The 15,790-nt window shown below is 32.0% G+C and overlaps 1 protein-coding gene across 1 annotated transcript in view; it reads left to right on the top strand.

The window, feature by feature from the left end:
• The window catches only part of LOC141299002 (uncharacterized), a 110,983-nt gene extending 108,692 nt beyond the window's left edge, over positions 1-2,291 (top strand). Inside the window, exon 3 of the mRNA XM_073829285.1 lies at positions 1,252-2,291. Coding sequence (XP_073685386.1) covers positions 1,252-1,867 — 616 coding nt within the window. The 3' untranslated portion in view covers positions 1,868-2,291. The remainder of the gene's footprint in view (positions 1-1,251) is intronic.
• The last annotated feature ends 13,499 nt before the right edge of the window (positions 2,292-15,790 follow it).

Here is a 15,790-nt window from a genome sequence, read left to right as displayed (position 1 = left end):
CAACCAGCTCTCCAAAAAGCCGCACATGTCAGAGCCTTCAGAATTTTCCGGGAGACCCACCAGCCTCAGATTATTCAGACACGATCTTGTTTCCATATCGACCACTTTATCCTCAAGGTGTTTATTTCTTGTCTGTAAGCTCTCGACCACCGCTTTCAAGTCCACCTGTTCGTCTTCCACGTTAGACAGACGCACCTCTGCCTCAGCCATCCGCTCCGTACATTCAGTCACCTCCTTTCTTGTTTCTTCTATAGCTTTAAGTACACCATCAAATCTTCCGGTGAACTCGCTTTTCAAATTGCGTATCTCTCCCAATATCTCATCTTTAGCCATATTTAGGAGCTGTTGGTCTTTGCTAGGTGAAATCAGCGCTTCATTGTTCACATCACCTCCGTTAGCTTCTGTGCTAGCAGCGTTAGCTTCCCTGCTAGCTGGCTGCTCTGTGCCATGCACTCCAAAGCTTGTTAATTTAGATTGCGTTGTTGATTTCGGCTTATCTCAGTGCTAGGCATTTCTGCGTCAATTCCATAGTTTCGGAGAGTTTTTGGATCAAGTATAAGGATTAGACAGGATTATTATAGAGAGCAGACTCAAACGTGACCCTCTAGCTTGCGGTCATACCCGGAAGTCCATAATAATACAACATTTTAAGTAGGCAGGGTTAGTTAACACACAAGTAACCTATAACTGAACATCATATGATACATTATCTAATTCTTAATATGATTTAAATCTAATAAAAAATAAAAAAAAATCCATGTCTTTAATATGAAATGCTTCCACTGTAGGGGGAGATGAGAATAGGTTTTGAGATTACGTGTAACTCCTCCTTTAATAGTTTAGTGTGTATAAGATCTTAATGTTGCTGGGTTTGATGTTTGTGCTTTGAGCAATTAAAAATGGTGTTAATTTGGATTTGTCTTTTTTTGCATTAGACCTGATGACACTGAAAGAGGAGAGTCAAGAACTCAATGAAAAGGAAGATGATCTCCAGCATGAGAAACATGATTTCATGTCTGGAGAAAAATCATATATTTGCTCGGATACGGAAACAAAAGCACAAAAGACGGCAATAAAAATAAGTGTTTTTACCTGCCAACAGTGTGGAAAAACTTCCAACAGAAAGGAATACCTTAAAGTCCACATGAGAATTCACACTGGAGAAAGACCTTACAGCTGCCAACAGTGTGGAAAGAGTTTCATTCGAAAAGGAAACCTTACTTATCATATGAGAGTTCACACTGGAAAGAGACCCTTTGTCTGCAAACAGTGTGGAAAGAGATTTTCTGAAAGAGGAAGCCTTAATGTTCACATGAGAATCCACTCTGGAGAAAGACCTTACACCTGCACACTATGTGGAATGAGCTTCAATCGAAAATCAAACCTTAACAAACACACAAACATTCACTCTGGAGAAAGACCTTTCACCTGCCAAAAGTGTGGAAGGAGTTTCATTCAAAAAGACAAACTTCAAAACCACATGAGAGTTCACACTGGAGAGAAGCCTTACGCATGCTCTCAATGTGAAAGGAGTTTTGCACATAAACACAGCCTTGATGCCCACGTCAGAGTTCACACTGGAGAAAAGCCTTACACCTGCAACCTATGTGGAAAGAGCTTCGGTCGAAAATCAAGCCTTGATAAACACACAAACATTCACACTGGAGAAAAACCTTTCATGTGTTCTCAATGTCCAAGGAGTTTTATACAGAAATATTCTCTTGATGTCCACATGAAAACTCATACTGGAGAGAAAGCTTTCACCTGTCATGAATGTGGAAAGAGATTCACTCAAAAAAGAAGCCTTAAAAGACACATGAAGTTTCACACTGGAGAAAAGCCTGATCAGAGTTTTGACGGACATTGAGTAGCTCGCTTACATGTACAGTACAATCACACCAGAGTGATTAGACTACAATTTGTCATGTGATTAACTGTAAATATATTTATATATATATATTATATTTCATTTCCGCTTACATGTGACTCAGATCTGTTTTTGTCATGACACTGTGAACAGCACAAACCACATGGAATTTCTGCCATTTGTGGTACTAAATCTGATAAAGGTCAGATGTTTTGCAATGTGACCGCAGTGTGAGTCACCTAAAAGATTTAACATTCTACTCAATGTTTTCAGTTGTGAAAGAACTCACAAGCATTACAGTTACAACTTTACAGTGCCTTGCAAAAGTATTCATACCCCTTCATATTTTTTTTCACATTTTGTTTTGTTGCAGCATTATGTTAAACTGCTTTAAATTAGTTTTCCCTCCACATCAATTTACACTCCATACACCATAATAATGACAAAACAAATTTTACAAATTTATTAAAAATAAAACCCTGAAATAAGTACATTGCATAAGTATTCATACCCTTAACTCATACATAGTTGAAGCACCTTTACAGCCTCAAGTCTTTATGGGTATGATATGACAAGCTTTGCACATCTGCATTTTGCAATTATCTGCCAGTCTTTGCCTCACCTTTTCACCTCTCAAGCTCTGTCAGCTTGGATGGGGGCTGGCAGACATTTTCTAGAGTCCTAGTTGTTCCAATCGTCTTCCATTATGGATAATGCTTCTGTCAACCTTCAATGCAGCTTTTTTCTGAACTCTTCTCTAGATCATTGCCTTAACACAAGTCTGTCACTGAGCTCTACAGGCAGTTATCTTGACCTCAGGACTTGGTTTTTGCTCTGATATGCATTTTCAGCTGTTAGACCTTTTCTGAGAGGTGTGTGCCTTTCTAAATCAGACTCATTCAAATGAATTTGCCACAGTTTAACTCCACTCGAAGTGTAGTAACATCTAGAAGCAATATGAATGCTCCTGAGCTAAATTTCGAGTGTCCCAGAAAAGGGTATGAATACTTATGCAACGGGATCTTTTCAGTTTTTTATTTCTAATAAATTTGCACATATGTTAAAAACCTATTTTTGCTTTGCCATTATGGAGTAGGGAGTGTAGACTGATGTGGGAAAAAAGTAATTTAAAGTAGTTTAACATAAGGCAGCAACATAACAAAATGTGAAAAAATGAAGGGGTATGAATAATTTCGCAAGGCACTGTACATACAAACAAAACATGAGGGCTCATATCATGAAAGTTTCAAAACTGTTTTTTGTCACATCCTTGTCTTTTATTTTTCATATTGCCTGTGCATAATTTTGCTGGCTTATAATAACACATAATCATTTACTTTATATCCTCCATTTTTACTTCCGTATGACGGCATGCTGCGCAAGTGTTGCCAAATCAACCGTATCTTCGCAGAGTTGGGCTACTTTTTCCACTGTTTCCTCTGGTTGTTTTCCAAATTTGTGGGTTGACCCAACCACTCTAATGTGGTATTTACCTCCTGAACACAGTTGGGCTAGTTTTAGAGTAGGTTTGAGAGGCAATTGGGCAGATTTTGTTGTAAAAACCTGGAAATCCTGTTTGTATTATTCGTTTTCACGAGGGCCAGTTCAGAACCATGATCTGTTCACACTAGAAATCTGATATTGGTCACATTTGAAGCAAAAATGTAAACATTTACACTACAAACTCTGTTTAGTCCGTTTTTGAGAGGGTTTTCAACTTTAGTGTTCAACATATTGTTCAGAAATGCAAACAATTAAAGACTGAAATTCTAAATTTGGTTTGTTTTGAGCCACAGGAACACAGAGAACCCTTTGTTATAGATACATTTTGATCATTCGAATTGATAGGACACATCCTGAAAATTACTTTAGATACTTTCATTGTACTTCTGCTTTTTTTGCAGTAATAAATGGCTCATCTTACCCCACTGTTCCCCTACTGTGTCGCATTGTAGGATATATTATTTTACGAATTTGTTGGGTTTTGTTCTCTATTATCATGCTGTTTAGAAAATGTTGGAATTTGGTGACAGTAATTTGTGACTAAATGTCAGTATTTGACGTCAAATGGATGTTGGAATTTGCTTACTTTACAACACAACCTAAAAACATCAAAACTAACATTAGATGTATAACTGACAATGGATTTTGTTTGCACAACCTTGTAACCAAAATTGAACCAAATGTCTAATGACACTGTGCCTGCTGAAACATGGAAATTAGATTCATGTATAAATTAATCAATGCATGACATAAATGGGTGTATTGCATACATGGGAAATAAAAGTATGAATACTCGTTTTTTTTTTTTTTTGTTTTGTTTTTTTTAGTCAGCTTTAAAATTCAATATCAAACATGCCTTTAGGTCAGGGGTGCCCAAACTTGGTTCTAGAGGGCCGGTGTCCTGCAGAGTTTAGCTCCAACCCCAACTGAACACAGTTACTAGACTTACCAGCTTTAAGACAGAGTCTCACATATTATATGTGCTGAAAGCACTCAATTAGACAGCAACCTCTGATGTTTTTTTTTTTTTTTTTGGTTGATTTATTTATTTTTTATTATGCAACAAAAGAACAACAAATACAAATGCAAAGACAGAATAAGAACAAAAGACAATGTGAGGTACATATATTAATCCATATTAGCTTATTAGACTCCATTAAAAGAGTTTACATAGCTACACATCAAAATCTTTCCTAAAAACGAAAAAGGAAGTTTTCTTTGAACATTTACATTTATGAATGTACAAGAAATAGCAAAAAATTAATAATAAATTTAGAGGGAGAAGGGTCTGAATTCAAAGAGTGATCAATAAAAAACATTTTACAGAAGTTTTCCTTTTTTTTTTTTTTTTTATTGGAAAAGTCAACCCAGGAACACAGTCTCACTTTTTAGATAGTAGACGAGGCAGTGTGTGAACAAGACTTTTATTTTGATCCGGTGATGTGACGTCAAAAGGCTGTGCCGCGCTCCTGCGCCTGTGTTTCAGCTGAAGAAATTGTTGTTTTTAATTGTTTAAATCGCATTTACAATGTGTTCCGTATACTCTACAGTATGGAAACAAATCTTTTCCAAACTCTCAGTCAATGATTCACTGGTTTGAGTTGCTAGAATCATCGCAAGTTGATGATACCTGCTGATCAAAACGGTGTAAATGCAAAGCGAAGATGTTTAATCAAAAGATAGATTTTTTTTTTTAAGTTTAATCTATTTAATGTAATATGTGACCCTGGACCACAAAACCAGTCATAAGGTAAAATTTTACAAAACTGAGATTTATACATCATATGAAAGCTCAATAAATAAGCTTTCTATTGATGTATGATTTGTTAGGATAGAACAATATTTGACCGAGATACATCTATTTGAAAATCTGGAATCTGAGGGTGCAAAAAATCAAAATACTGAGAAAATCACCTTTAAAGTTGTCCAAATTAGGTTCTTAACAATGCATTTTACAAATCAAAAATTACATTTTGATATATTTACAGTAGGAATTTTACAAAAAATCTTCATGGAACATGATCTTTACTTAATTTCCTAATGATTTTTGGCATAAAAGAAAAATCTAAAATTTTGACCCATACAATGTATTTTTGGCTATTGCTACAAATATACCCCAGCGACTTAAGACTGGTTTTGTGGTCCAGGGTCACATATACTAATCATTATTGTACGGTAAATCATGTTTGTGCATTTCTTGTTCTTTTATTAATTTTTTCTTGTTGTTGTTATTATGATTATTATTATTTATGGTTAATAAATATGGACCATGTGTTTTTAGTGATTCAAGGCCTCTAACATCACTCTGACTGACTCCCTTAGTGCACCCAGAGATTTAGTTTCTTTCTGTTAATTATTCTCATCTTTAACAGGACAGAGTGTCCAAACACACAGAAAAACTCCTGGTGATCCACGTATCACAGTTATAAAGATATCATTTATTAAAGAGGAGAATGAAGTTATGAAGATTTTGATGTGTTATGTTTTTTTTTCCCTTCGTTTCTTTTTCTGCTTTTAAAATGCCATTTTCTACTCTCATTCTGCTGCTCTGATTTAAACTACATTTAAAGAGTCATGTCTCATTTCATTATTCAACGTAAACGGCCACTGTTAAAACTAGTGAGATCAGAAACTCCAGCCCGGTCCTAAAACATCTTTACTGAGCTGCAGAAATTGACATTGAGAAGGACAGGGTAGATTTGTGCTTTAGAAGATTTCAGATTTCAGGCGACCCTGCCTTTCAGATTAATAATTGTCAATCCCTGTTTACACATACTATAAACCTTATTTCTAACATATAGAGTTGATCAAAAGCAAACATATGAACATAGAAACTAATGAAGAGCATTCATTTCCTTAAAATTATGACAGAATGGTTGGTTTACAAAGCTTAATAAACTCACAGAACTGAAGCTAAATGTTCCTGACTCTATTCTTGATTTGTCTTGTAATGATGTTCAGCACCACGGACAGCAGCTGATCCAGAGCTCAGAGCAGCAGTGGATGTGACGACTACCAAACCAACAACACACATCCATACTTTACAGTCATGACTTTATTGTTGGTTTACTGCTGCATTTTCAACATCTTAATATGGGGAAGTAATAAATAATCAAACTTTGCTACAAATAGTCTTTCATCATTGTATTAAATTATCTGGAAAGTGTCAGCAATATCTAATATGTGTTAGCTAACAAGGACTCCAGGTAATTCTGACATGTCTTAAATGTGCGTTCCTGCAGTAATTCTTTAAGACATGCCTGAATAAATAAACACATTCATAACACTAAATGTTGTCCAGTTGTCAGGTGTTCACATGAAACTTTGTTGTATGGGGTTTCAAATGCACCATATGTCTCTATATTTGCTACTTTATTCAATTTAGAGATATTTACACCATATGTTTTCATTTGTTTAGTTTTATGCTCTACATACTTTTTCAAGTATTGCAATACATTTGAATATGTATGACACACAAAACTAATATTTTTCTTTTAAAACATGTCCTTGTTTGCTGTTGGAATAAATCAGTACATTGAGGTTGTTGATGTACAGTATTTACAGGCAAATTACAGTCACTCACCATATTTTTGAAAATTTTCAGTCAGGTTTTAAGTCTGTTCATAGCATTGAGTCTGCTTTGCTGAGAGTGCAAAATAATATTTTAGTTGCAAGCGATGCAGGTGAGGCAGTCTGAGCTGTACACTTATTAATTTCCTAAGAAGACATTGAGGCAGACTTCAGTGAGAGATCAGTGCACGAATCTGTCTTTTATTTTGGTCTGGTGGTGTGACGCGCCGCTCTCCTCTTCTGATGTGATTCACCTGAAGAAAGGTTCGTGGTTTTAAAGTTTTTAAATCAATTAATTAAAGCGTTTTTACAAGCTATGTAAAATAAATGCATGCATCATTCTTAAATACAACATTGTAATGCTTTATTTAGTGTTACTCAAAACGTTAGCCTTTAGTAACAGAGAAGTGCGTTTTATTTCGCTCTCTATATCATGAATCAATCGTGTGATGATAAGAAGAGATGAGAGAAACTGAGAATCCGAATCATTTGAATCAAATCATTTGTGAAATGATTCAGTGATTCGATTCAGCGGCACGCGGACTACAAACGACAACAACAAACACAAACCAGTGGAATCACAACCGATAATTATTTCATTAAAGTCTTAGATATGATGTACAAATAATTGAATACCAAATGTAAGTTAAAACTAGCCTACCTAACTATGAACGATCTGTGTAATTTGTGTATAGTTATTATCAAATCTATTAGCTCTCACTCTGAAAAATGAACTAATTGAGAGGCACACAGAGATTTAATTTGCATTTATTTTATCTTTAATTTTTCTCATCTTAAACAGGACAAAGTGTACAAACACAGAACATCTCCTGGAGAATCAACTGAGATCTATGTGACACACACTATTATAAAGATGGCGTTTATTAAAGAGGAGAGTGAAGACATGAAGTTTGAAGAAACATTGAAACATGAAGATACTGAGGAACACACAAAGATGGAGTTTATTAAAGAGGAGAGTGAAGACATGAAGATTGAAAAAACATTCATCAAACATGAAGATACTGAGGAACAAACAGGTTGGTTTTCATTCTCAAAGCTGAGCTCATTACAGAAATGAATGATATTTATGCATTATGTCACACGAGTGTAGAAATGTTAAGACATTTGACAGAAGTGTTGAGATCACATGACCAATACTAACGCTGCTTTCAATATTCTGCTTTCACACTGAGCATTTGTTATTATGACATCATGCATTTATGTTGTAACAATAATATGGAAATAAGCCTAAAAAACATATTTTTCAGTAATATTAAAACCATTGATTTCTATCACTTAGGCTGATTATGCAAAAGTATCTAAAAAGTTATTTATGTTCAAATTATTTGCACAAACCTTGAAATGTAAGTAATCACATTTTGGCTACTGCATGCTGACTACATTTGTTCATTTTTAAGTATTTGGTAAGCAAATAAAACAGCCAGTGGACACAGCCAGCGCTACATCTACATTAATCCAGATACAAATGAAAAGGTGTTTTTGTTTTAAAATTTTCTCCATCCACCCTAGCGTTTTCGTTTTCAAATGAAAATGTATTAGTGTTTACCAGACCTAAAAGATAGAATGGGGCAGGGGCGGAGCAGCCAATTTAAAAGTGGGGGGGACAGTATGGTGATGTTCGTACAGTATAATAATAAATTCTAAATAGAAGAACAATGGGAATTTTACAGCACCAAAGTGGCAATTTGAGGACACCCAAGAGATTTGCGCTGTGATTGGCTAAATGTTAGTTCACTCAAATCTAAGTAACAAATCAGTGAACAATGGCGGAAATATTGGTGCTAGGTCAAAGAAAGTGCGGGGGACACGTCCCCCCCGTCCCCCCCGGTTGCTACGCCCCTGGAATGGGGAATGACTTTATGGTGACAGCTTTATTCTCATTGGTTTGAACTACTACTATTATTGTATTCTAAAAATAAAATAAACTTTTTCTTAAAGCTAAAATCATGATTTAATGTGTATATTCCCAAATATACTTTCATAGTTTTTTTTTTAAATCATACTTATTGTTGTATAAAAACAACTGTAAATTACATCCATCAATTTAATGTGAAAAATACCACAGATATGCTTATTTATGTTACAGCCGATGAAATTGTGAAGGGAATATTGCTTGTAAATAAATTACTTGAACAACAAATTAATTTTTTATTTTTATTTTCTTACATATAGCTTTTTACTTTGTTCTACAAATGGATGATTGATTTAGCTGTCTAAAGGACAAGCGCATATCAAGGCTTAATGTCAAGCTCTGGGGGCTGTTTCAAAAAAGACGCTCAGAAAAACTGGGATTAAAGTCCAAAACATATGGAAGCCCGTTCCCGCCACAGTTGAGAGAAAAAAATATTCCGTAAGTACTTTCTCGTAATAATGACTTAGTTTCTCATTAATATGAGATGTTAAGTCATTATTATGAGATGTTAAGTCATTATTACGAGAAAGTTTCTCATTATTATGAGATGTTTTCTCGTAATAATGACTTAACATCTCATAATAATGACTTAACATCTCATATTAATGAGAAACTTTCTCTTAATAATGACTTAACATCTCATATTAATGAGAAACTTTCTCGTAATAATGACTTAACATCTCATAATAATGACTTAACATCTCATATTAATGAGAAACTTTCTCGTGATAATGACTTAACATCTCATATTAATGAGAAACTTTCTCGTGATAATGACTTAACATCTCATATTAATGAGAAACTTTCTCGTAATAATGACTTAACATCTCATAATAATGACTTAACATCTCATATTAATGAGAAACCTTCTCATAATAATGACTTAACATCTCATAATAATGACTTAACATCTCATAATAATGAGAAACCTTCTCATAATAATGACTTAACATCTCATATTAATGAGAAACCTTCTCATAATAATGACTTAACATCTCATATTAATGACTTAACATCTCATAATAATGAGAAACCTTCTCATAATAATGACTTAACATCTCATATTAATGAGAAACTTTCTCATAATAATGACTTAACATCTCATATTAATGAGAAACTTTCTCGTAATAATGACTTAACATCTCATAATAATGACTTAACATCTCATATTAATGAGAAACCTTCTCATAATAATGACTTAACATCTCATAATAATGACTTAACATCTCATAATAATGAGAAACCTTCTCATAATAATGACTTAACATCTCATATTAATGAGAAACCTTCTCATAATAATGACTTAACATCTCATAATAATGACTTAACATCTCATAATAATGAGAAACCTTCTCATAATAATGACTTAACATCTCATATTAATGAGAAACTTTCTCATAATAATGACTTAACATCTCATATTAATGAGAAACTTTCTCATAATAATGACTTAACATCTCATATTAATGAGAAACTTTCTCATAATAATGACTTAACATCTCATATTAATGAGAAACTTTCTCATAATAATGACTTAACATCTCATATTAATGAGAAACTTTCTCATATTAATGAGAAACTTTCTCATAATAATGACTTAACATCTCATATTAATGACTTAACATCTCATATTAATGAGAAACTTTCTCATATTAATGAGAAACTTTCTCATAATAATGACTTAACATCTCATAATAATGACTTAACATCTCATATTAATGAGAAACTTTCTCATATTAATGAGAAACTTTCTCATAATAATGACTTAACATCTCATATTAATGACTTAACATCTCATATTAATGACTTAACATCTCATATTAATGACTTAACATCTCATATTAATGAGAAACTTTCTCATATTAATGACTTAACATCTCATATTAATGACTTAACATCTCATATTAATGAGAAACTTTCTCGTAATAATGACTTAACATCTCATATTAATGAGAAACTTTCTCGTAATAATGACTTAACATCTCATATTAATGAGAAACTTTCTCGTAATAATGACTTAACATCTCATATTAATGAGAAACTTTCTCGTAATAATGACTTAACATCTCATAATAATGACTTAACATCTCATATTAATGAGAAACTTTCTCATAATAATGACTTAACATCTCATAATGACTTAACATCTCATATTAATGAGAAACCTTCTCATAATAATGACTTAACATCTCATATTAATGAGAAACCTTCTCATAATAATGACTTAACATCTCATAATAATGACTTAACATCTCATAATAATGAGAAACCTTCTCATAATAATGACTTAACATCTCATATTAATGAGAAACTTTCTCATAATAATGACTTAACATCTCATATTAATGAGAAACTTTCTCATAATAATGACTTAACATCTCATATTAATGAGAAACTTTCTCATAATAATGACTTAACATCTCATATTAATGAGAAACTTTCTCATAATAATGACTTAACATCTCATATTAATGAGAAACTTTCTCATAATAATGACTTAACATCTCATATTAATGAGAAACTTTCTCATAATAATGACTTAACATCTCATATTAATGAGAAACTTTCTCATAATAATGACTTAACATCTCATAATAATGACTTAACATCTCATATTAATGAGAAACTTTCTCATATTAATGAGAAACTTTCTCATAATAATGACTTAACATCTCATATTAATGACTTAACATCTCATATTAATGACTTAACATCTCATATTAATGACTTAACATCTCATATTAATGAGAAACTTTCTCATATTAATGACTTAACATCTCATATTAATGAGAAACTTTCTCGTAATAATGACTTAACATCTCATATTAATGAGAAACTTTCTCGTAATAATGACTTAACATCTCATATTAATGAGAAACTTTCTCATAATAATGACTTAACATCTCATAATAATGACTTAACATCTCATATTAATGAGAAACTTTCTCATAATAATGACTTAACATCTCATAATGACTTAACATCTCATATTAATGAGAAACTTTCTCATAATAATGACTTAACATCTCATATTAATGAGAAACTTTCTCATAATAATGACTTAACATCTCATATTAATGATAAACTTTCTCATAATAATGACTTAACATCTCATATTAATGAGAAACTTTCTCATAATAATGACTTAACATCTCATAATAATGACTTAACATCTCATATTAATGACTTAACATCTCATATTAATGAGAAACTTTCTCGTAATAATGACTTAACATCTCATATTAATGAGAAACTTTCTCGTAATAATGACTTAACATCTCATATTAATGAGAAACTTTCTCATAATAATGACTTAACATCTCATAATAATGACTTAACATCTCATATTAATGAGAAACTTTCTCATAATAATGACTTAACATCTCATAATAATGACTTAACATCTCATATTAATGAGAAACTTTCTCATAATAATGACTTAACATCTCATATTAATGAGAAACTTTCTCATAATAATGACTTAACATCTCATATTAATGACTTAACATCTCATATTAATGAGAAACTTTCTCGTAATAATGACTTAACATCTCATATTAATGACTTAACATCTCATATTAATGAGAAACTTTCTCGTAATAATGACTTAACATCTCATATTAATGACTTAACATCTCATATTAATGAGAAACTTTCTCGTAATAATGACTTAACATCTCATATTAATGAGAAACTTTCTCGTAATAATGACTTAACATCTCATATTAATGAGAAACTTTCTCATAATAATGACTTAACATCTCATAATAATGACTTAACATCTCATATTAATGAGAAACTTTCTCATATTAATGAGAAACTTTCTCATAATAATGACTTAACATCTCATATTAATGAGAAACTTTCTCATAATAATGACTTAACATCTCATATTAATGAGAAACTTTCTCATAATAATGACTTAACATCTCATATTAATGAGAAACTTTCTCGTAATAATGACTTAACATCTCATATTAATGACTTAACATCTCATATTAATGAGAAACTTTCTCGTAATGACTTAACATCTCATATTAATGACTTAACATCTCATATTAATGAGAAACTTTCTCGTAATAATGACTTAACATCTCATATTAATGAGAAACTTTCTCGTAATAATGACTTAACATCTCATATTAATGAGAAACTTTCTCGTAATAATGACTTAACATCTCATATTAATGAGAAACTTTCTCGTAATAATGACTTAACATCTCATATTAATGAGAAACTTTCTCATAATAATAACTTAACATCTCATATTAATGAGAAACTTTCTCATAATAATGACTTAACATCTCATATTAATGAGAAACTTTCTCGTAATAATGACTTAACATCTCATATTAATGACTTAACATCTCATATTAATGAGAAACTTTCTCGTAATGACTTAACATCTCATATTAATGACTTAACATCTCATATTAATGAGAAACTTTCTCGTAATAATGACTTAACATCTCATATTAATGAGAAACTTTCTCGTAATAATGACTTAACATCTCATATTAATGAGAAACTTTCTCGTAATAATGACTTAACATCTCATATTAATGAGAAACTTTCTCGTAATAATGACTTAACATCTCATATTAATGAGAAACTTTCTCATAATAATAACTTAACATCTCATATTAATGAGAAACTTTCTCATAATAATGACTTAACATCTCATATTAATGACTTAACATCTCATATTAATGAGAAACTTTCTCGTAATAATGACTTAACATCTCATATTAATGACTTAACATCTCATATTAATGACTTAACATCTCATATTAATGAGAAACTTTCTCGTAATAATGACTTAACATCTCATATTAATGAGAAACTTTCTCGTAATAATGACTTAACATCTCATATTAATGAGAAACTTTCTCGTAATAATGACTTAACATCTCATATTAATGAGAAACTTTCTCATAATAATGACTTAACATCTCATATTAATGAGAAACTTTCTCATATTAATGAGAAACTTTCTCATAATAATGACTTAACATCTCATATTAATGAGAAACTTTCTCGTAATAATGACTTAACATCTCATATTAATGAGAAACTTTCTCGTAATAATGACTTAACATCTCATATTAATGAGAAACTTTCTCGTAATAATGACTTAACATCTCATATTAATGAGAAACTTTCTCATAATAATGACTTAACATCTCATATTAATGAGAAACTTTCTCATATTAATGAGAAACTTTCTCATAATAATGACTTAACATCTCATATTAATGAGAAACTTTCTCATAATAATGACTTAACATCTCATATTAATGAGAAACTTTCTCATATTAATGACTTAACATCTCATATTAATGAGAAACTTTCTCGTAATAATGACTTAACATCTCATATTAATGACTTAACATCTCATATTAATGAGAAACTTTCTCGTAATGACTTAACATCTCATATTAATGACTTAACATCTCATATTAATGAGAAACTTTCTCGTAATAATGAGAAACTTTCTCATGATAATGACTTAACATCTCATATTAATGACTTAACATCTCATATTAATGAGAAACTTTCTCGTAATAATGAGAAACTTTCTCGTAATAATGACTTAACATCTCATAATAATGAGAAATTTTCCCGTAATAATGACTTAACATCTCGAAATAACGAAAAACTTTCTCATGATAATGTCTTAGTATCTCGTGATAATAAGTCAGTTTCTCATAACAATGACAACTTTGTAATTCTGACGCATACTGTACTAAATATTGTTGATGCGGACCTCAGTTTCATCCATGGCTTTTAAACAAATAGAGCAGTATTTCAGACAGGGACTAACAAATCCTGAAATACTAACTCTACTAAAAGAGGTACATAGAGTCAAAATTAGCAGTCGCACCCTTGAGCGAATATTGAGCCTTTGGAGGAGAAAGAACAAGACTGATTACGCTCATGTTGCAGCTTTCATTCAGCACCAACTACAAACATCAGGGCACAGGGGCGTAGAGTCTGGGTACGCACGGTATACAGGTGCATATGGGCCTGGGCAGATTAGGGGCCTGCTGAGCCAAAGGGGGGAACTTTTAATTGAAATGAGGGAACGTATAGAATTCTGCACTGGCCCAGCCCTGACCTGAGACGCTCAGGCCAGAGCCCTGTCAGTCCAACAACGTATCAGAACAGAGCCCGTGTTGCAGCCATTAAAACAGTTCAGTTGTAGATTCTAATGGCAAAGTGGCTATATTTCGTTTCGTTTCTTTATTAAGTTAATTTAGCAATATGTTTGAAACATTTTATGTTTGTTAAATTCAAGCCTTTTTTTAAAGTATAACGACCAAGCAGCCAGCGGCAATGAGTTGAGCATGTTTGATCCGGTTGTAGATCAATTTAGCCTTCTCAAATCAACACGACTTGCCTAAAAAAACATCTATAGACATAAAAAACTTGATGCATTTCACAATATTAATTTAAACATTTATTTACCTAGATAAATGTGCGCTGTTAGACACATATCTAGTCGTTTGTGTGGAGAGGGGAAGCTAAAGCGTGCTTTACATGGAAGTGCCAACGCGACCACTTGCATTTTTTTCTTAATAAGACTGGACACCTAAAATAAGCCATCATTTTTGCTCATAAAGGTAAGAGTAATACATTATTCGGCACTACAGAAGGTCTACTTTTATTTGTGAGCACTCACAATATCAACAAAACGTTATGCTTTCGTGAAATAGCTAAAGCAACAAACAGCGCTTTCTGCCGTCTCTGTCTTGAGGAGGAGCGCTTCACAAAAATGATCCGAAACTCAGCGAACATTTGCTTCACAGATATGATAAATGTAACTATACAATGCTTTAAATGACTACATTTAAACGAAAGAATTTATGTAATTTTATATTGGGTAAAGTTAATGTGAAAAACAATTAAAAAAGCAA

Source organism: Garra rufa, chromosome 23 (assembly GCF_049309525.1).
Source record: "Garra rufa chromosome 23, GarRuf1.0, whole genome shotgun sequence".
Taxonomy (NCBI): domain Eukaryota; kingdom Metazoa; phylum Chordata; class Actinopteri; order Cypriniformes; family Cyprinidae; genus Garra; species Garra rufa.
The sequence above is the reverse complement of the archived record's forward strand: the minus strand, read 5'-3'. Positions and strand labels throughout refer to the sequence as shown.